At 32.9% G+C, this 23747-nt stretch overlaps 1 protein-coding gene across 1 annotated transcript; it reads left to right on the top strand.

Moving 5' to 3' along the window:
• Positions 1-204: 204 nt before the first annotated feature.
• LOC103873123 (gamma carbonic anhydrase-like 2, mitochondrial) lies at positions 205-1646 on the top strand. Its single transcript, XM_009151554.2, has 2 exons — positions 205-677; positions 1059-1646. Exons 1-2 carry the CDS (start codon positions 284-286, stop codon positions 1433-1435), a joined length of 771 nt encoding a protein of 256 aa, XP_009149802.1. The 5' UTR covers positions 205-283; the 3' UTR covers positions 1436-1646.
• The last annotated feature ends 22101 nt before the right edge of the window (positions 1647-23747 follow it).

Raw genomic sequence — 23747 nt, 5'->3', positions numbered from 1 at the left:
CATATTTTCTTTATGATAAAAAAATATCGTTAAGTTTAGCCTTTGGTTCGACATCCAAACTCTTGAAACACAATTGAGAAGCCAGCCATTCCGTAGATACACACTGCGTTCGAGTATGTGTAAGCTGCTACACTGCGTTTTACTACAACCTTAATTACCCTGATTAGGCCCATAATATACGGGCTTCAACCGTAAAAGCCCAATACTGCTTTCCCTTCGATTCATTTCTCGGAATCTCTCTCTCTCTCTCTAGAAATCGTTGAAGAATCCTGATTCCATACCAATGGCGACCTCTCTAGCTCGAATCTCCAGAAGATGCGTCACCTCATCTGTATCCTCGAATCTGATTCGGCGTTACTTGGCAGCGGAAGCTGTAGCGGTGGCGACGAGGGAAGCTCCTAAGCCGAAATCGGAGGTGACGCCGTCGCCGGATCGGGTGAAGTGGGACTACAGAGGCCAGAGACAGATCATTCCTCTGGGACAGTGGCTACCCAAGGTCGCAGTCGATGCCTACGTGGCACCTAACGTCGTCTTGGCCGGTCAGGTCACAGTCTGGGACGGGTCGTCCGTCTGGAACGGTGCCGTTTTGAGGGGAGATCTCAATAAGATCACCCTTGGGTTCTGCTCTAATGTCCAGGAACGGTGTGTTGTTCATGCCGCGTGGTCGTCCCCAACAGGTTCTTGTTCTCTTCATGTTTTATTGATTCCAGTTGTAACTTGCTATGTGATTAGTGACGAATACAAAAGAACTCGGTCAAGGCTATTATTGGTTGATAGATTAGTATGGAGGATAACACCACAAAAGACCATCTTGTGTAGTAATAGGAAGTTGCTTAGATGCTCATGTACTTGAGCAATGTGATCTTTTAAAGTGTAGGTACTTATTTGAATCACCTCCTTCTCTGTTCAATAATTCTTTATATTCAAAACAGTCTTCATTTCGATATTAGTATCTCGAAGGGTAATAGAGCATCTCTTGGTGGTGCTGGCTTTGAATTTTGATATGAGAGAAAAAACAAAATATCTCATCTTTACTTTCTACTTTTGGAAAATTACAGGATTACCAGCAGAGACATTGATCGATAGGTATGTGACAGTTGGTGCATACAGTCTTTTAAGGTCATGCACTATCGAACCCGAATGCATCATTGGGCAACACTCGATTTTGATGGAAGGTTCCCTGGTGGAGACCCGGTCAATCCTGGAAGCTGGTTCCGTTGTGCCACCTGGCAGAAGAATCCCATCTGGTGAACTCTGGGGAGGCAACCCAGCAAGGTTTATTCGAACACTCACCAATGAGGAAACCTTAGAGATCCCGAAACTCGCTGTTGCCATTAACCACCTTAGTGGAGATTACTTCTCTGAGTTCTTGCCTTACTCAACTGTCTATCTTGAGGTTGAGAAGTTCAAGAAATCCCTTGGGATTGCTGTCTAGAAATCTTTCCTTTTCCAGGTTTTCTGGCTGCTTCCCTTTTCGTTTTTGAATCTTATTCTGATCTTAATAAGTAGCTGCCGAACAAGAAGAAAAGCACAGCTCTGTTTTCGAAATGTTGTCTTCTCTGTTTATTTTGTTGAATTCATATCCTTGTGTTTGAACTTTCGATAATAAGATGATAATGGTGAAAACGTTTTCCTTTTCTCGTCTAGTTATGTCAGGGGTAACTTCAGATTTGCTGAGATACATAAAAGAAGCAGTTTATTGATTAAACAAAAAAAAATGACTGCAAGCAAGTTTGCAACATATCACATATAGTCATATAACTCACGAGAAACGTAAACAATGTTCAAGACAATATAATGGTGCCTCACTTGTTGCTTTTGTTTTGTGGATCGGCAGTAATTTACTAATTTATCCAGTTATTGTGTGCCAATTTTGTTAAAAATTATTCACTTAGAATCCACACACACTTGAAACCACTTTAGCTCTTGTCACTTGAAGTTGGTTGGCCTTGGTGAAAATTGTTGCCAAAGTTTTGACTTTTGATACTTGTTGAAAATATAGCTGTCAATTAGACTGTTCGCGTCTATCTGTCCATATGGACATTTTTGTTTACAGACAAATAGTGACCATCTATACTATTAAAAGGAAAACATTCTGAAAAAATCTACTTATACATGACACAATAACGGTAATTAAAGCAATATTATCCTCCACATAATCATATTAATATATCTTACTAAATATAATACCTTGATAAATTCATTTTTAAAAAGATTGCGAACCATATATTGATTTCGATATAAACATTTTAATCCATGATATACTTATCTTTCAATATTCACGATGACCTTTAACTTGACTATTAATATACAGCAAGTACTTATCAACAAAATCTAAACTTTTGAACACTGAAAAAATTAACATTTTTAATGTAATTCAAAATTGTCAAACATATATCCAACTATTTACAAAATCAAATTTGATAAAAAAAATAAAGCAAATCATCTGTTAAAAAATTATATCTATTACGAAAAAACTTAATTTTATGAAAATATTTATAATAAAAATTTATTATTTAAGATAAATTTTTAAAAAATATTAAAACCCTACAAATTTATACTATTTAGTTAGCTAAAAATATGCCAAACAAATCTTAAATCTTATCAAGTGAACAAATGCAACTCTTATAAAATATACACACAAATATATTGAAAGAGAGTAGCCTTGAGTATTTGGGTCATTGAGTTAGGTACGGGCGGTTCTTTTTGATTTTGGGTCCTTTGAGTCCTAAAGATTTGGAGCCAACTATATATTTGAATTTTTTTGGCTTGGGTTTGGGTTAGTTTTCTCGGGTCCAGGTTGGTTCGGACCCATAATTTAAATATCTCTAAAATACCTATAGTTTTCAGGGATGTATCGGGTCCGGATCGGTCCGAAAAAACCGAAGTACCCAAAAACCCAAAAACACCCAAACCCGAACAAACACCCAAAAATCCAAACAAATACCCGAAAATATTCATATAGTCGAAAAACTAATTTTACCTAAATTCAGATCCAATGAAACCAAAAAGTTATCCAAATACCTGAAATATATATTTTAAAATTTAAAAAATTTATCCAAAACTATAACCGAAAACTCAAACTTGAAGGTTAAAAGAATAGCTGTAACACAAGCAATATATCTGAAATACCCAAAAATACCTAATCTAAACAAAATATTTCGCAAATTTTGGGTACCCGATCGGGTCTCCGGTAAGATCTACATCCAAACCGAGATCGCATGTCCAATAACATACCCAATAGGCAATTTGCCCTTTACCCGGAACCGAACCAGACCTATATCTTTTACTCGGTTTCAGTCGAGTTTTTTTGGATCCGGATAAAATTTTCAGACCTAAGAGAGAGTTACAAAAGAATATATACATACAAAATCTCAAATAAAGTAATAACGTACAATCACAAAATACTAATTCATATCAAACTTTCTTTATAATAAAAAAAACCCGCGCTTTCAAAGCGCGGGTCAAAATCTAGTATCTATTAAGGAACAAGCCTGTTTAAAAACAGATTAACAGTTATGTTTACATGGACTATCCATGGAGTTCAGTAAATACCATATAAAAATATTAGACTATAAAATAAATCTGTTATAGTGAGTCATCAAAAAAAAAACCTGGTACAATACAAATCTGCTATAGGGGATTGTTTATATATCCAAAACATCTTTATTTATTTATTTTTTTCAGCAAAAGAATATATCCAAAACATCATAATTTGTTTTTGTGGTTTTAGCGGAAAAAAATCATTTTGACAGAAAACAAGATTATGTGGGTTTGGTCGGCAAACTCGTTTTGACAGAAAACAAGTTTGTTTGCGGAAAAAATGTTTATACGATTTTGACAAAAAAAATTGTTTTGTCGTTGTGACAAAAAATGTTTGGCAGGAAAACACGAATTTAAGGTTTTGGTGGAAAAACCTAATTTTACGATTTTGGTGAGAAAATACGATTTTGAAAATTTAGCGAAAAAATTTGATTTTGCGATTTTAGCAAAAAAACATAATTTTGTAATTTTTGCAAGAAAATATATTTTTACATTTTTTACGGATAAATTTATTTTGTGGCATGAAAATAAGATTGTATGTGTAAATTTGTTTATACGATTTTGGGGGGAAATTTGTTTTATGGTACTGGCCAAAAACTTGTTTGGTGAGAAAACTCAATTAATTTCTTTAAAAATTTTATTTTTCTAAATTTAAATCGAAAACATATTTATTATAGATTAGTAGACGGTTCATGTTCATATAATCCAAACCCAGTAATGTCCATGGTCTAATTGGTTTTGTGTATTTTGTCTAATTATAATTCACAGTCTAAATAGATATGATCAAATTATACTCATTTTAGTTTAGACACGGATGACCGATGATTAGCCGACCTATTTGACAGTTTTAGTTGAGAAGCTCGAGGCAACTCAATAACATTTGAGTTGATCCCTAGGAGCACTGACACCACCAGAAGAGTTAAAGAATAATACTAATATACACTCTTTTGTTTTAGAAAGATTATTTTATTTCAATTTACATGAAATTTTGAGATTTTAAGATTAACTTTAATTTTATTGAAAACTGTTCAACCAATTAGATTTTACAGTCTTTTTTTATAATTGGTTAACTGATTTTAAAATTATATCTTTAAAATACTTTTTTTAAAAAAATATAGTTTTTTTTTAATTTTAATCAAGTATTATGAAACAGAGGAAGTAGTAAAATTTTTGTTTCAAAATAAGTGTTATTTTATTTTTGCAAATTTATGTTTTTCTTGATAGAAAAGGTTTGGTTTGAACATTGCTGAAACATCTTCCTTGCATATGTCTCCACTGTTTTTATTGCAATTTTAGCACTCTAGCTCTTTTTTCTTGACGACGCACTCTAGCTTTGAACATTGAGACTCAGTTTTATTTACATTTCTAGTGACTCGTAACGAGTCATCATCACAAGTAAACACACCAGAATGGACATGAGCTATGTAGATCGGATATAAAGGGATTTGGTCATAAACAAGCTGGATCTGCTCGATCTAGCTCCATATACTAAGTCTATGGCTTGTGACACGCAGAGGCGGATCTACAGTGTTGTGTATGGGGGCACGTGCCCCCGACTACATTATAAAACTTCGTAAGTAATTATGTTGACATTCAACTCTGGTAGAACAATTGGCAAAGCTGTCCCTGATAAGTCGAATACCTACCGAGTTCAAAGCCCCCTCTCTGTATTTTTTTTTCTTTTGGCTGTATAATTAATGTGGTTACACGTTTACATTTATTCTATCTTTTTAGCTATTATAGTAGCATTTTCTACTTTTTGTTTGATTATTATACTTTTCTCAGCATATCTTTTCTTTATTTGTTTTTTTTCATAGTTCTTTCTATTATATTTCATGTTTAAATTTCAATTTTTTTAAGCACGTTTCATTGTTTTAATAATATATATTAGTAAATGAACAATTCTAATTAATATTTAGATGATAAACAATTCATTCATTTCAATTTAATTTTTAGAATTTAGTTCTTTGAGGTATTATGACCAAAAATATGTATGACATTGACATACTGTTGTTATATGTATAAAACGATGGCATTTTCTATATATTTCCAAATTGGTTGTAACAGTACTGTAACTGATAATATTTTTTTTTTTAAAAATATAATCTTAAAATTATAGCATTCGAATAAAAATAGTGAATTGTTGTTTTGACAGTTTAAAACTGTTTATTTTTTATTATTAACAGTCTATAATATTTATTAATAAATTATATATTTTTTATTATATTACTAATATTAATATTAATTATGTGTCCCCGTCAAATAATTTGTCTGGATCCGCCACTGGTGACACGCTATGATTATCTGAAGTCTTGAACAGGTTGTAAATCTTTCTGGCCATATCTTACATCCCAAATTTTATAATTTTAAATAAGTACGTTCTCATTGTTAACCGGATTTAGATGTCATACATACGTATATGACTTTTTGTGACATATTAGTTAATGTGTTGTTTTCTAGTTTCAAAAAGTTCTTCCTAGGGACCCTTCTTCAACTACTATCACCTCCCCTCTACTTGCTTTCTCATCATCATGCAAAGTCATGACATCAAATAAATGGCTTTGATGATCTCATCGTTAGGTAATTATCATCATTATCAGCATCCCCAGTATTACCGTAACCAACATGCTTGTGTTCTGTCACTAAGAATAAAAGTCCACGTGAGAAAAGCTTTTTATAAAACTAAAATTCATACATCATGGATTTTGACGTATCAACCATTCCAATTTATTTTCTAACCCCTCAAGTTGTATATATACAATACACCTTCACCACATCAATATCAACACATACGTTTCCATTATCTTAGACTCTTAGTCGCCTTCTCCAGTTCTTCTGCATATTAATATGGCTTGTGAATCTACTAAACAGGTAAAACTTCTAAGTAGCGATATTGGTACGGTTGAATCGAATCAAATCACTCTATCTTTCTCTTGGGTCAGTTGATTTGATTGAGCCGTGCCAATATCTCTATTACGACAAAAATCACAAATTTTCTGTGAATTGTTGCTTGGATCATATTTCCTTAATATTATCAACACCGCGCTTTTGCCAACCCTGACCTAATATTAACTTGTTTTGGAAGAAAAAGCATGAGAAGATTGTCTACTTTCCGAGGATCGACAGGTATGGATTTGTTTCTTTCCTTTGAACATGGAGCAAGTTTATAAATCAAAGTTTCAAACTTATTGGAGAACTTGCTGTGTTGTGTGGAGTTTCTGATGGAGGAAAACGAAACATGTGCTTGAGTGTCACGTATCCAAAATATATAAAAGCCTTAGGAATTTTGATGGCGCTACAAAACTTGGAATTTGCAACTGGAGTTTGCGTTTACAAATCTTGAAAATGTTCTTTAATTCGGGCCTAGCTTTGGAATATTCGGAATCGTGCATTTAGATTGATAATCAGAGTCATCTTATAGTTTCAACTGCAGTAGATTATTACATTAGTTTTAAGTGCATTTAGATTGTTAGTGCAATGACAACTGAGTTTTAGAAGCCGAAGAAAAACAACTCCCCAAGTTGTTCTTGTACCAGAGGTGAAGCAATATATGAAGTAGTACAAGAAGTGTTAAGTGAAGAGAACCCGTCTAACTGATTTGAAGACTGGACTTGGAGTCGACTTAGAACTGACCTACTTGGAAGCTAAGCAAGGTATAATTTACTTTAGATAAAAAGGAAATCACCAAAGGGAGATTTCTAAAAAGTTTTGAGCAAAATTTAGAAATATTCCATAAGTGACATTTGAGAATATTTCTTTTTTGGGAAGTTGGCTAAGGTTAGCCACAGAATCTACTAGTGTAACTAGATAGAAACATGGCTTAGGTTAGGCACCACCTCAAAAGAAGGCTGTAAGCATCATAATGGTTTTGGTATTGAATGAGATTAGACACAAAGCATAAGTGCTAGGGGTCATGAGGGGTCATACGGGTGTCTTTGGTCGTGGATAGATCTAGGAACATGTTAGACTAGTGTCTCCGTCTGAGTGTGATATGTTATTCAACTCGAAAGATAGTTAGTAAGACATTTTTTGTTGTTTCTGCTTTAGTATTTTGTAAAATAAATAAAGCATTGTACTTGTATGTATCACTTTCTCTATCAGACCCGTCTTGCACTTTTATAGATTATTACACTACTTTGGCCAGAGTTTTCTATATATCAAATGGAATTAGATTAAATGATCCATAATACAAATTAATGGGTAGGAAACAACTCTGACATAAGCGCATATGATAGTCAACAGTGTCTCAAAACTCTGAGTATGAGATAGCCGCATATGGTAAAAGCAGTAACGACTTGTTGATAGAAAGCTGACAGAGAGGAGTTTTTAAGGAATTTTTTTTTACAAATATAAAAATTAAGTTACAAAAAAAACAAATATAAAGAGATTATATATTGCAAAAATGAAATCAAGAAATAAATATGAAAACAAATAAAGAGAATATACATAACTTTTGTTCAAACGAAGAAATAAGTAAATCAAGCATGTAAAGTTCTAAAAATAAAGAGAAATGACCTCAAATAACCTTAAACCAAGTTTTTCTTCTCAATCTGGACTACAAAGTCCAAAATCATCTAGGTTTCATTAATATGAGCAATTACTATATTACCCATTTCTTTGTGTAATTACATTATAACTTTTTTGGAAAAAGTAAAAGAGATAATGAGATGACGACAGTTTCTCTTATCTCTGGCTTCGATCATCTCTTTGGTTATCATCTACGGCGTCGCTAATCTTCGCCGGCATCTATCCGCTGTCAGTCATCACATCTGTCTCCATCAGCTCCGCTGCTGCGCCGCCGTCTCTGTTTCTAAAGGTATCTTCGATCCATGGATTTTTATCTCGATTGACAATTATACTACATAGATTTCGGATTTCTCCGTCTCAATGGTATATGGTATCGATGTTACTTTTTCAATGTTCAATTTGATGAAACATTTATGCGATGATCCATTTTGATGGATTCTTGTGATTTTGGTTTAAAGGTATCTAGTAGCGCTGTTGTTTTGCATTCTTACTGGTCGTTTATATTGCTTTTGTTGTTTTGAATAGTTTTGAATTGCTTTCATTAGACAGAGATATAGTAAAGCACTAGGAACCTTACAGGCTTGATTGATACCATAAGAAAATGTTGGTAAGATTCACTTTGGCTGCAAAGGAAGCAGATTATTTTGTGAACAACAATCTAAAACACATGAAAAGTGGATGCACTAAACCATCCAAAACAATTCAAAATTTACAGGTTCTTCTTGATTTATCTAGCTTATGGGTTTTTATTTTTGAGTGCATGTATATGTCTTCTCTCTTCATGGCTGCGATGGGAATAGTTTCTCTATGTAATTTGATCAAGTAGTAATTGTACCCCCTAAGTTTTTTTATTGATCATCCTTTTTTGTTTTGCTTTTTGATACTATGATCGATTGACTAAGTTCATGATTTTGTTTCTTCTTCTTATAATTGAATATGGTTCGATTAAGTGTCTTAAGATATCATGTTTTCATTTAGATATCAAAATTATTTGATGCTTTACCACACGCCTGCTAGTGAACATTGCAATTTGCTTTGGCTTAGTAATTATTAAGATTTACGTGTTATGTTGTATTTTACATTTTGCTTTGTCGGTTTTGGAAGACTGTTCAAATTTAGGATAGTCATCCTGAAAAATGATTGCCTTAAGATTGCCTTATTCGCTTTTCTAAAATGTTTTGGAAGATTTTTTTTAAATTTAGGATAGTCATCCAGAACAAGGATTGTCTTAAGATGCCTTGCATGTTTTTTGAATAGTTTTGGAAGGCTTTGTCCAAATTTAAGATAGCCATCCAGGAAAAAAAAGATTGCTTTAAGATTTTCTGACACGCTTTTTCGAATTGTTTTGGAAGATTTAGTTCAAATGTCTATGATTCACAGTTGGTTGATCTTTTGAAGATTTGGTTTTGATCTTTTTAACAAGTTTTTGTCAGATGGTTGGGATTATTTGTGTAGTGGAGAATTATACGTGGATAAGAACATGATTGTATTGTTTATTAATTTAGAAGAAGATCTTCTATATAATGATTTGCTTAAGATGGTTTCCGAAGATTTCCGTATTCGAGAGGAAGCTATAACTTTGAGCTATGGAATTTCTTTGTAGGTGAAAAGTATGGTCGAAAATATTCCCCAATCTCCATAGGAAACAGTCGCCAACTAAGAAATCTCATCGGCAAGATTAAAGGAACTTGATGGAATCTGTCGCTTGTAGATGTAGCATAGGATGACACAACAAAAGCACATGCAAGACTGCTATATGATGAAGTTTGTGTGTCTATGCATATGTGATAGGGGAAAAAAAACAGAGAGTTCTATTCTATATTTCAATTTTCTTATGAATATTTTCCTAAAATGTTATTTAAATTCTACAAACATTTTCTATTCTTTTTCATTTCAATGGTTTATTGATGATTTACATGTTTATATGAGTAATTTCTAGGTGTGGTTTATTTGATGATTATGTGATATGCGCTAGAAAACATATATATTTTCCTTTGGAAGCTCATCCTAATCATGTTAAATGCTTTCCAACATTTATAATACATAATTTAAGTTTAAATAAATTTATCTGTTCGGTACTAAGAGATGATTCTTCTCAGCCTAACGGATAAACCACTACTGTTACTAAACTTGAAAGATACTTGAAAGATGGAGTTCAAAGGAAACTTTCCAGAGGGAGTTCTACGTGGATAAGAACATGATTATATTGTTTATTAATTTAGAAGAAGATCTTCAATATAACGATTTGCTTAAGATGGTTTCTGAAGATTTCTTATTCGAGAGGAAGGTATAACTTTGAGCTATGGAATTTCTTTGTATGTGAAAAGTATGGTTGAAAATATTCCCAATCTCCATAGGAAACAGTCGCCAACTAAGAAATCTCATCGGCAGGAGTAAAGGACTTGATGGAATCTGTCGCTTGTAGATGTGGCATAGGATGACACAACAAAAGCACATGCAAGACTGCTATATGATGAAGTTTGTGTGTCTATGTATATGTGATAGGGGAAAAAACAGAGAGTTCTATTCAATATTTCAATTTTCTTATGAATATTTTTCTGAAATGTTATTTAAATTCTACAAACATGTTCTATTCTTTTTCATTTCAATGGTTTATTGATGATTTACATGTTTATATGAGTAAATTTTAGGTGTGGTTTATTTGATGATTATGTGATATGCACCAGACAACATATATATTTTCTTTTGGAAGCTCATCCTAAACATGCTAAATGATTTCCAACATTTATAATACATAATTTAAGTTTAAATAAATTTATGTGTTCGGTACTAATAGATGATTCTCCTCAGCCTAACGGCTAAACCACTACTGTTACTAAACTTGAAAGATTGGTGGTGCCCGAGTGTTTTTGCAGTCACATATACATTCAAAATGCAATATTGTATATTAAAGAGCATGAGAAAACACATTGAAATATGTTAAGCATTATGGGAATTGTCAGGTCACAAGTTTAATACATTTTTATGGTTATTGAAACTATAATAGTGTTACCAACATAACACATATTAGTTCATAGATATTGTCATGTGATTCGTATAGTTCATATAGTTTTTAGGTATTTGTTTATATATTTATTAAAATCCAAAACCACACATTCCAAAACTCCACCCCTCAACTATAAACTCTAAATGTAGATTAATTAACTTTAGGGTTATAAATGTCTATTTATCTCATTAAATGTGAGGATAAATGTGGTTAAGGTAAACATGAAATGTGGTTTAGGCAATTTCTCATATTTGTTTTTCAAATTTTTTTTTTTGAAATTCTAAATTTTTTTTTGAATTTTTATTTTTTAAATATGTATTTATTTATATATTTATTTAAATCCTAAACCACACATTCTAAAATTTCGCCCTTCAAATCTAAACCCTAAGTGTAGATTACTATCTATCTTATATATTAAAACAGAAGTCATGACTTTTTTTCATGTGTGATTTTTTTTAGTTTAGACCATTCCTAAAAAATATCATATTTAACATAAGTTCATTATTATATTTTTTAATATCTTTATCTTTTTTTTTTGAAATACAAATGAATATTTAAAATGTTCTAACAAAATCTTTTTAAAATCTTCTTAGAATCTTTTTAAATTTACTTTCAAAATTAGTTAGTTTTAATTTAAATTATCATAAAATATAATTAGAAATTAAAATTGAATATAGTTTTGGTTTATAAACGAAAATTTAAATAAAATGAAATTAATTAATTTCACAAATACATTTACTAATAATTTTAAAAGATTTTGTTAGAAATAAATATTTATTTTAATTTTAATTTTTTTCAAATTTGTTTTCTAATAAAATAAAAATCATGATTTTTTTATAGTGATATTTTTATTTGGACCATCATTTAAATTTTATATTAAATGTATATCACTAATACTAATATACATAATACTTTTAACTACTTTAATCATAATATCTTTTATATCTTTTAATTTTTTTTTTTTTAAAAAAAAATTCTAACAAATCTCTTGAAAACGATTATAACAAGATCTTAATTGTCATAAATTGAATATAAATATTTTCAACTAATTTTGTAATTAGTAATGAAATGTTACTAAAAGAATAAAATTATATCGTATTTTATCAATTTTATAATAATATCTATCATTTTAAAATAAAAATGTTATATTGAACAAAATATGAAAAAATTATTTTAAATTGATAAGTTAACATATTTTATTTTCATAAATATAAAATATTTATGCTAAAAATATAATATATTGGTAGAACGGGTTGATATTAGTAAACTATATAGTACATGTATAAAAATTTAACTTATCTTAAACTTTTTAATATACAGTAATTTATTATATAAAATTAATAAACATTAAAAAATTACTAAAAAAATCTAGCGATTTGAATTACGGATCATGATTATAATAAATTAAATACAAAATTATTTTCATATATGTTGTTTCATGCATTAAAAATTTTAGTTTAGTAATCAAACACAAATTCAATAAGACAAATATATAATAAGCAACATATATATGTGATGATTTTAATTTACATGCATGAAAACTATAAAATTATTATATTTGATATAATTATACAAACATTTAAATATGTGAGTAACATTAAAAATATATAATAATTATGTAAAACAAATATTTATATATATAAATGTGAAAATATATACCTGCACGGTTGTGCGGGTGGAAATCTAGTTTACTTCTTTAAAAGTGAAAGTAAATAGTTGTATTAAGAATGTGGTAGTTTAGGCAATTTCTCTAGTTATTAATACATTATTTTTTGTCTATATTTATGGTAGTGCCGTGGTGTATTGTTTATGTACTAACAATCATTTTTTAAAAAATATTTATATATAAATCTGCCCGGGGAATCGGGAATCAGATACGGTTACAAGCTTAATTTTGAACAAAATGTCAAAATCTAATTATTACAAGCCTAATTTCGTCCACCCACTAAACCTGGCATGTTCCGCTAGATTGTCTTTTGAAATCCTTTGATATCGGAAGCCGTTCTCAACCATCAATGTGACTCTCAGGAAAGTGAGGTTCTCCTTGTTTCTTTGGATGTCGGGAGTTCCCTTGACAATTCGAGAGTAGCAGTTCCCGATGATCTCCAAACTCATAACTTTCTTTGTCAATGAAGCTCTAGACGACCAAATGGGAGAGTTCAAGTACATACCAATGCCTTGCAAAAGCCACCAAAGCCGGAATGAACGAAGCGCCACACAACGCCTGAACCAGCTCCCAAAACGAGTAAATACTCGCTTTAGACATCAATGAAACCTGTACAAAAGACGGGTTGTCTACAACGCCACGTCCTGTAAAGCAGTCCCTCAACCTGCAAGAAAGTCAGCTACACCACAATAGAACACTACAGCGCCGGGATGTGATTTTTGACGAGATGTTGGCTCGTAGACGGCTAATGACTCCCGAGACACGTCTATGCATCCATGGCCTTTGAGAACCAAAGGACCAATTCCTTAAGCGCTAACAAATCAACCCCAGAGCCAGAGGATTGAACCACGATGAAGAACAATAGACTTAACTCCTCAAGTGAAGTCGTCGCTAAACTCTCGAAGAGAACTAAACAGGACGCCGAAAGCGGAAGCTCAAAAATAGATGTGGTGCACCTAGAGATCTTCTCAAGGCCATAGACGACCATCGAAGTGTAACCAGAGGCACACGCACGAGGCATCAAGCAAGACACTTTCACCACAATTACATCCGCCTTCAGCCTTGCCTCCATATCTAAACAAAGACCAGAGAACTCCTTACAACGGCGAGTGGGCACCAGAATCTCTCCGACCCGAAAAAAACCTAAGCAACCATTACCATCACCGAACAAACACAGAACACAGGATCTGCAGCTGCTTACACCGACAAACCTGGCCGTGACGAGACTCAGCACCTCCACTCCACGACGACGACGACCGGAGATATCCGAAAGGGGAAAGACGAAACTCTTCATAAACCCAAAACCGACTCTCGACCTCTCCACCTCACTTAACCCTCGCCGCAGGTCCGTAGAAGGAGCCACCTCCACCATGATTCATCTCCTCGCGACTGAAGCTTCTGCTGGATTCCATGAGCCATAATCTAGAAACACAAGCATATCGAGCAAAGGAAGGTATAGGAAGTCAAGAGCAAAGAGGAAATGAGAAAGGGGAAGAAAGAGACCCCTCCGACCCCGGCACTCGCGTGGACGCGCCGGCTGTACGACGGAGGATAAGACACAGGCGATGAAGAAGGTGAGGTAGAGAGAGAAAGGGATCAGAAAAGTTTTCACCAATCAATCATTTTTTCTTAGTAGTACTATAATAGTTTGATACCATTTAAGAGCATTTTGCACAAATGAAACCCTATAATGTGCAACTAAACTTTTTTAGTGTAAAAACCAAAACAAAACCTACCAATAGATTAATTTCACAAAACACATTTTAGAGATGCAAAGCCTATTATGTCTTCTTTCAGCTTCTTGAGGTTGCAACAATTAAATTAGTCAAATATCTTTTCTTTCGTTTAAAATACTTTTGTTTTAGTTTTAGTTTTAGCTTTCATGAGATTATCGGAGTTTTAAAATGAGTTTAGAAGTTGAAAATTTATATGTCTGTATTTTCTTTGAGAAGACTATACTAAGATAAAAAAAGAGTATAATTTTTAATTTTTTTAGTCCCTGCATGCTTAGAACATTTAGCTCAGTGCAATTCTCCAAAATAGACCACAAGGAGGAAAATGACCAAAATATTTCATTTAATAGGTAAAAGGACCATAATATCCTAGATATATAAAAACAAATTTAAAAAGATATTTTTTTATAGTTTTAGATTATATATTTTCAAATTCGTACTTTTTTATAAATTTTATTTCGAATTTGTTTTTTATTTTTTTTCTTCAAAATTTATTTTTGTAATTCGAAAATACCTTTTGAAACTATTTTTAAAATTTTTATTTTATAAAATTTTAAATCTCAATCCCAAATCCCCACCCCTTAACTCTAAATCTTAAAGTTTGGATTAGTTAACCCTCAGAGTATAAGTGTATATTAACCTCTCTAATGAAACATTTTGGTCATTTTGATCCTTAAAATCTATATTTGTGACATAAAATTTTTTAGTCCTATCCTAGTAAGATATTTCCCTTCAGCTTAATAGTGTTCAAATTATGATGCCTATCGGACGTAGTGGAGCGCATGAACAAAAAAATTCATAACCCCCTTTACAACAAAGTTGAAAGCTACATGATACATCGAACGACATAAACAAATGAAGTCAAACCAAATGGTAATAGCTGCTCACTAAAATTACATTCACTGATGTCCCAAAAAAAACGAAATTAAATTCACTTTTTTAGAAGTTGGCAATTCTAGAAATAAAGTCTATGGATATATCCTTTAAAGCTTGTTGCAGTATTCGTTAAGTTTGTAATAAACTGTATGAGAAGTCGAGTATATTTGTGTGCTTCACAGTACATTCAATTCAACTACCTATATCTACGCCTGGGACTTTTATCCGGATTCGATTCGAGATTAATCCGATCCGAATCCGATCCAAAAATCCAGATATCCGGAGGGGCCGAATCCGGATCCGAATAGTAAAATATTAGATCCGTTAAAGTCGGATCCGGATATCTTAATTTTGTTTAGTCCGGATATCTGGATCCGTAAGTTTTATTAATAACTATTTCAAAAATAGTAATATATATATATATATATTAATTTAATTTAATATATTCTCATTTTTATAATAGTACAATGAAACTTCTATAAATTAATAATATTGGGACTACACCAAAACAATAATTTTTTTTTATTAATTTATAGAGATATTAATTTATCGATATACTAGTTGAACCAAAAAACTCAATTTGGGACTATAAAATTATATTATTTTATAGAGATTTTTAGTGTATATTAATTTATAGAGTATTAATTTAAAGAGAATATACTGTATATATAAATTTTATTTAAATTTTTTAATATTATACATAGAAAGAATTTAAAACATTATATATGTTTTTATATTTAAATTATTTTTAATATTTTATATATATATATATTATTATTTTTATTTATTTTAAGGATCCAAATCCGGATCCGGATATCCGTCGGATATTACAAGTTTTAGAAGGATATCTAACACCCGGATATCCGAGAACCCCGGATCTTGTTAAAGATAGTAAAATTACGGATCTGCCGGATAAGGATCCAGATAACTTAAAATTGCCCGGATACCCAATCCGTCCCCCTATCTGTGGATATATCGTCTCATGCTTTTCAAGTCGCCAGTCTGGTGAATTATACTATTATCTTTAATGTCTTAAATGTCTTAACACTCTTGGACTGAGGACTCCCATACGGCCATCATGACAATCATATAAATGAATGCAATATGAAGATAACTCTGAAATTTAACTAACCCATATGCCTTTGTACCATTTTGTAAACAGCAATTTCACTTGTTCCCTTTTATCAGTTTACGGAAACAGAGCTTATATTTATCATTATATGTCTAATTAATTTGTAAATCACATAGATTTGTACATCAAAAGGAATGTTCAAATTAGGAACGTTGACATACTCATACTTACGTCAACACTCCTCACAGTTCTGGACCGATTATCAACGCTCTATTGTCGATGTAAGCTTTCTAGACGATGCCATAGTCATAATCCAAAAGTCAAGTTAACCATCACGATAACGCTTCCATTTTTGAATTAGCCATTACGATAGTCACTAGCTAGCTTCCCTCTCATACATTGGTTTCAATTGCTTCCTTTTTTTCAAAACTATGGCTAAAAACGCTTTAGAATTTTGTCTTTGCATCATATTCCCCAAACCAATGTTGGATTTTAATAATTAAGGGAAGCAACGCTTCAGACAAAACGGGTCGACTATGAGTCAACAAATGCGTTAATTAAAAGGCACCGCTAGCAGGGGGCTTGGTCTTCTATGATATTGAGTTGTTTAACCAGGCTCTCTTAGGTAAACAAGTGTGGCGTATCTGGGACAAACCTAATTCCCTTTTGGCACAGATACTGAAGCATCGTTATTTTGCTACTTCTGAGTTCTTAGACTGTGGAGTTGGAACACGCCCTTCTTATGGTTGGCAAAGTATATTGCATGGTCGAGAGCTGCTCAAACAAGGTCTCCAGCAGGTCATTGGGAATGGACTATCAACTGAGGTTTGGTTAGATAACTGGCTCTTGGAAGATATTCCTCGACCTCCTAGATACCAACAGGACACTCTTGTTGATCTCACCATGGAGGTTTGGGACCTCATTGATGCTCCCACCCATTCCTGGAATAGAGACCGTGTACGTCAGTTTATTCATGAAGATGATGTGGAATTGGTATTACAAACTAAGTTCTCCTTAACCGTGGACGACTCAATGGTGTGGGCTCTCTCAGCAAATGGGAGTTACAACACTCGAAGTAGTTATAAACTGTTAGAAACCCTTCAGGATAGACAGTCTAATCAGACCTCGCAACTTCCTCCGCTTGAAAGACAACTCTGGAACAACCTCTGGAAAACTAAAGCTCCACCGAAACTGAAACATTTTATGTGGAGGGCCTTATCAGGAGCACTGGCGGTACGCCAACGTCTCAGTACTCGGGGTATTACGTTGAATACTACATGTACGAGGTGTGGTATGCACGAGGAGAGTATATGTCATGTTCTTTTCCAGTGTAAACCAGCTCGTGAAACGTGGCAGAGATCAGGTTTTCCTCTTCCTCCTGGGGGCTTCTCTCGCAGTTCGGTTTTTCTCAACTTTTATCACTTAATAACAGAGAGTCGGAAGCAGAACTCTTCTGTGGAGACTAGAAGAAGATTCCCATGGATCCTCTGGCAGATTTGGAAAGCTAGAAATGCTTTCTGTTTCGAGAACACGAGGGCTGAGGCTGAGGTGATCTTCAATAAGGCACAAGAAGACACCTCTAGCTGGTTTCACGCTCAGTCTGCACAGTCTGGTGATCTGAGTTGCCCTCGAGGAGCGGTAGTTGCTGTGGAAAGGTGGAAACCTCCCCCCTGTAACATGGAAAAGTGCAATGTTGATGCCTCATGGGACGGAGATGCTAGGATCAGTGGAGCTTCTTGGATTACTCGAGACTCTAAAGGTCAAGCTGTGTCTCATAGTAGACGGTCGTACTCAGGGGTCAATTCGTTATTGGAAGCAGAGTTATTGGCACTGTTCTGGGCTATTGAATCGTTGAAGAACCTTCGGATGAAGAAGGTGATCCTGGAGATCTCATCTAAAGAAGTTTATGAGCTTATCACCAACTCTATAAGGCTGCCTAGGTACTGGCAGGTGCTTAACAACATACGCGCTCTCCTGTATAATGCATGTAATTATCATTTCATGTATGTCCATCATACTTGTAATAGGGTTGCCTCTGAAGTTGCAACAAGTGTGACAAGAGATCTTCGCCTTCAATCCTATGTGGCGTCGGGTGGTCCGAGTTGGCTGAGTTCTCTCATCCTTTTGGAGGCTGTAACAACCGGTCAGGACCAGTGAACTTTACTCTTCTTGTGGTCAGGCCTTTTGTTTTGATGTTAGACTCCTCTCTGAGTCGTTAGATTTTTTGTGTTTGCCCTTTGTTTTGGGTCTATTTCACTTACCTATTGGTGATCGCTCTGTTTCGGTGTTTGTTTTTGTTACCTGACCTTTGGTCAAACATTATGGGTGTATCCCTTGGAATGATTATTTGACAAAAAAAAGGCACCGCTTAAGTTAACTTAACGTGTGCGTTGATTAAAGGCACCACTTGAGACAATATATGAAGCGATCAAGTGCCATACGAGAAAATATAGAGAAGATAACTAAGAATCAATTGGATTTGATCTTCTTCTTCTCCATAACAAAGTTCTGAAAGAAAATTCAGAGTATAGTTTGTTAGGGTCTTTGTACAGATGTGTTCTATTGAGATTGATAGTTGTATCTTCTAAATAGACGTCCAAAAACTACATATACCATTATAGGGGTGAAATTTTGTGTTTAGGAAATTGCTCAAACAAGCTTTTATCAAACTACGATTAAGTTGTGAAAGAAAAAAAAAGTAATCATCTTATTTATAAAAATTTATAAATCTAGTAATATTTATAAACGTTTATAAATCTAATAACATTTATAAAAATTTATAAATTTCAATGTATTTTTGATTTGCATGTGTACTTTGGAATAACAACTAAAGCTTGAAGTTCTAATTAAGTGACAAAAGATTTAAAATTTTGGGTAAGAACGGTACCAAATGTGTTGTCATCATTGCACGTTTGAGCTTATTATAAGCTTTTTGAGTGTTATTGTACAACTCCATAAAAACACATGCGTCTCTTTAACGATGACAACACTTTTTTTTTTGGATCAATTTCTATAGCCAAATTATATAGCCTAAGTACTCCACCCAGTATGGCAAAATTTGAGCACCAGCTTCTTGTGCTAACGCATTAAGTTGAGAATTAAAATCTGATACAGATTCATTTTCTTCCATCTTCAAGTTCTCAAATTTTGATTTGAAAAAAAAAATCATCTTTGAACTCTTAGCCTTCTCGGTTCCTTGTAATTGGAGAATACCCACGCTTTTTTTGCATTTTGGCATCTTTGAATCAGACGAGATGTTTTTTTTGACTGATGTAAAAATACAAGATATTTCTTTCTTCCATCTTCAAGTTCTCAAATTTTGATTTGAAAAAAAAATCATCTTTGAACTCTTAGCCTTCTCGGTTCCTTGTAATTGGAGAATATCCCACGCTTCTTTTGCATTCTTGAATCAGACGAGATGTTTTTTTTGACTGATGTAATACAAGATAAAGCCTTTGTGAAATATCTTGACATCTCCTTCTCACTCTTTGTACATTTAGCCAATGGTTTGTTGATTACAACACCATCCTTATCTACTATCTTGGAAACTTCATAGCCATCTTCCACTGATACCCAAACATCAATATCAATATTTTGCAAGCTTGCTTTCATCTTCACTTTCCAATGCCCATAGTGTTCAGGATCAAGTATAAATTCATGTACTATATCATTCATCTTGCCTTCAAGATCTTCACCAGTGACTTAGATAACCTCCTCTGATGCCAATTGAAAGTGCAAAATGGGTCTAATATAGAGTCATACGAGAGTTGTGTTAAGAAGTACTACGGCATATGAACACAAAAAATTTACAACAAAGAAATACGTCTTTACTAGATCTTTTCAACTAAACTTACAAGTCTTACTTAATCAGTAAAATACGAGTCTCACACGTTTCTATGATTTAACAGATGATCCAAAAAACTCTATCTCCTTTGTCCTTTATGTTTCACTCACATACAAGTAATAAAATCTATTTTTCTAAAAATACTTTTCTTTTTGTTGATCTCATACAAAGTTCCCCAACTTACTTATACTAAATAAATTTTGTGGCTCTCTTCCCCAAGTAAAGATCTCCAAATCTCTTTGTTCATATTCTTTTTCCTTTTAAGAAAATCTTCTTTTTCCCTTAATTACAAACTTCCTTTTCAATCAAACTCTGTTTTGCTTAATAGAAAACCTCCATTTATCTTCACACATATATTCTCTTTCATTTTCAAATTCAAACAATCAATACACAACTCCAATATAGCTCAAGCTTCATACAACACGTTATGTACTACCTCATGTAGTACTCTGCGTACTAATAAGTACTCTGCGTACTAATACATCAACAAAATTAACAGTCACTTCTTGTGGTTTTCACTTTTCAGTTTGTTAATAGTTTTTCTATTTTTAAAGATTACCAGAATATGCAAAAATGTGTCAAATGATAATGTAAGTTGTGAAAAACAAATCAAGATATTATCAAAGAAAGAAAGAACAAATGTGCGTAAGAATAGTATGTATAAATGACAAATCACTCACTGACACTTAAATTGCCTTAGATGAGCATAATCCAAAGAGGGAAGTGATGGAAAGTACAGAGGAGAAATATTTGATGTAGTTCAAAACAAAGGAAATTATGCCGCATAAAAACCCATAGATTAATTGGTTTCTAAATTTTGATCATTTAAAGTCCACCTAGAAATATGGACATTAATAGAAGCCCAAATGTATGTGGACATGGATGCTCATTGGATAGCCCACCATTTTACAGCTCTAGTTATGCGAAAAAGGAGAATTATGCGTTCAGTTCAGCCTAGAAAGGAGTGGAATAAAGGCATCTGGTTTTGATTTGCAAATGTCACAAACGTGTCTTTAAATCACAGCAGGTCAGATATGAGATTTAGGGACTATAAATATTTTTAAAATTAATTAAAAATTCTTATAATTTCGTAGCCATGTGACTTATCTATAGTAACTTTTAAAATTTGTTGAAAAAAGAACTCTTTGAAATTTAGGAACCAATGTAAATGTTTTATTCAGCTGTGCCTAGAACCACCATGAATCATAGTGTGAGGCGCTATTGTTTAAGCCAGACCAACTAGTTAAGCTTCTGTTTATGGCTGGTGAACAGTCGAGATTCATCTCACCTCTCCCGGTTGGAAATCCTTTTTCTCCTTCGGTTGGCCTAGTTAAGAGAGTGGTCGAGTTAGCTATGGACAGTTTCATGAGATCGGCTATCGACTACTTGTAGGATATAACAAGCCAATCATATCCTATCCTCTTCAACCTATATATCTTTTAATCTTGCCTTTTATAAGATCTCAAGATAAAGCCGACGTGCTCGACATCTTCAGCAATTAGTAAACAAAAATATAATTGTCTTATTTAGCAGAAAAAATATAACTGTCTTCTTGCTCGAGTACGTAAAAAGTAACACTCGCAGGGGTACGTTCACGATCAGAAGTCATCATTTTAATTGTCTTTTTTTTTCATAGGGACACAGTCAACACCCAGCAGCTCCTGTGACAAGTAAACACAGCAGCGACATGCCGACACCTTATATTCTCCACCATTTCTTTTGCCTATATTAATGTTTTATAATTTTAATAGCCGAAATTGATCACAGCGACAGACACCCTACCGAACAAGGCCATTCTTTGAAGAGAATCCCGAGGTCACGTAGTGGACACGTAAAAGTGATATTCGGGCTCATGTTTCGTTTTCCTCCATAATTTTGTTGAAATGTAAGGGATCCTGATTTTCTCTCGTTTTGTTCAACCATTAAAAATATCAACTTCAAAATATTTTTAATATACAACTGGTTTAAACTTACCCAAGCCCGGAAGCTTTATATCAGTGGGATGGTAACTTGATTGCTGTCTGGTCAAACTCTGAGGTCGACTCAATTTTTTTTTTAATTAGATCAGTATGCTTCAAAGTTTGCATTTGGATTCTTAACGTCTTACTTACAACTTATACACCAAAGCATGAATGTATATGTTTATGTTTTGGTGTTACGCATTTAGTTTTGGACTTGGCTGTTGGATGTTCATATCATTACAGCTCATTAATAGAGTATAAGATAATAACATGCATATCTATCAAAATTGAATTTGAAATATACGTCAGAGATATATAGAAAATACTTTAGTTACCGGTACTAATATTCAGTACCGTCTTAACTAATATAATAGCCTTCGACGAAACACGAAATATAAACCTTTTTATAAATATTTTCTATATTTCTTTTTAACTTAAGCTCTAAGACCTGAGACAAATAAGAAAAAAAAGTATCTCAAAACTAATGGTGAAAATATAGATTTTTTATTGTTTTGTTTTTAATAAGTAAATTCAATTTACTTATTATAAATTTTTTTGATAATTTTTATAGATTGAATGGACCTTTAAAACAACACAAAAATTTTTTATAGACCCATGGAAAATGCCATGTTGCCATGGGTAAGAGCCGGCTCTGCTAATATTACTCAAAAAATTATTTTGTTGCCGATTTATTTTTGGATCAGCAAAATAACTAAATGTTTTTTTAATTGAATCAAAAAGGAAAACTAAATGTTTGATTTTTTAAATTATTAAATTTATATTAAAGAGTCGTATAGACATACTTATGATTAAAATTACAGTGAAAAGATTAGGATAATAATCATTTAATTCTAAAATTAACTACTAGTATACAAAAAGATTCTTGCAAGGCAGCGTAAATGCAATATATAAACTTTTCTTTTCGTTTGATATTTGCATTTCAGATCAAATTTTTAAATTTTGATGAAAACAGTAAGTTATTATGGTTTTCATTTTTTTTTGTTTTTTTGTTATCAACATAAACAGACTCAATTAAGACTATGTAAACCACCCTGGTAATTCAAAATCCATATAAACAACGAAAGACAGTTGTTTTTTCGCACTACTGCCAGACTGTTCGCTTTTGTATTATGCATCCTTCATACATGGATGATCTCTGAGTGATTAAAACTCTCTTTCAAGTGTTGAATATCTTTTAGATAAGTTGCAAATAAAGGCTATTCTGCTGATTTTGAAACCATCTTCACCAATGGAGAATAATCCATTGCAAACATCACATGAAACTGTCTTAAATTCATCATACTTTTCATTTCCTAGATAAGGGCTTCTATCTCTGAATGAAGAAGAGAGATATTGGCTCTCGCATTTCTTTCTCCCATCAAGCCGTTGAAATCTTCTAATGTACTATACAAACCTTATCATGAGAAAGGATCCTGGTCTTTCCAAGACTCATCCGTAAAGCACCTTTGACCCGATATGTTGGGTAAAATATCTGAACCTCATTCTCTATGTTGGGCG

This window comes from Brassica rapa, chromosome A06 (genome assembly GCF_000309985.2).
Source record: "Brassica rapa cultivar Chiifu-401-42 chromosome A06, CAAS_Brap_v3.01, whole genome shotgun sequence".
Taxonomy (NCBI): Eukaryota; Viridiplantae; Streptophyta; class Magnoliopsida; order Brassicales; family Brassicaceae; genus Brassica; species Brassica rapa.
This window is presented reverse-complemented; position numbering and strand designations above follow the sequence as displayed.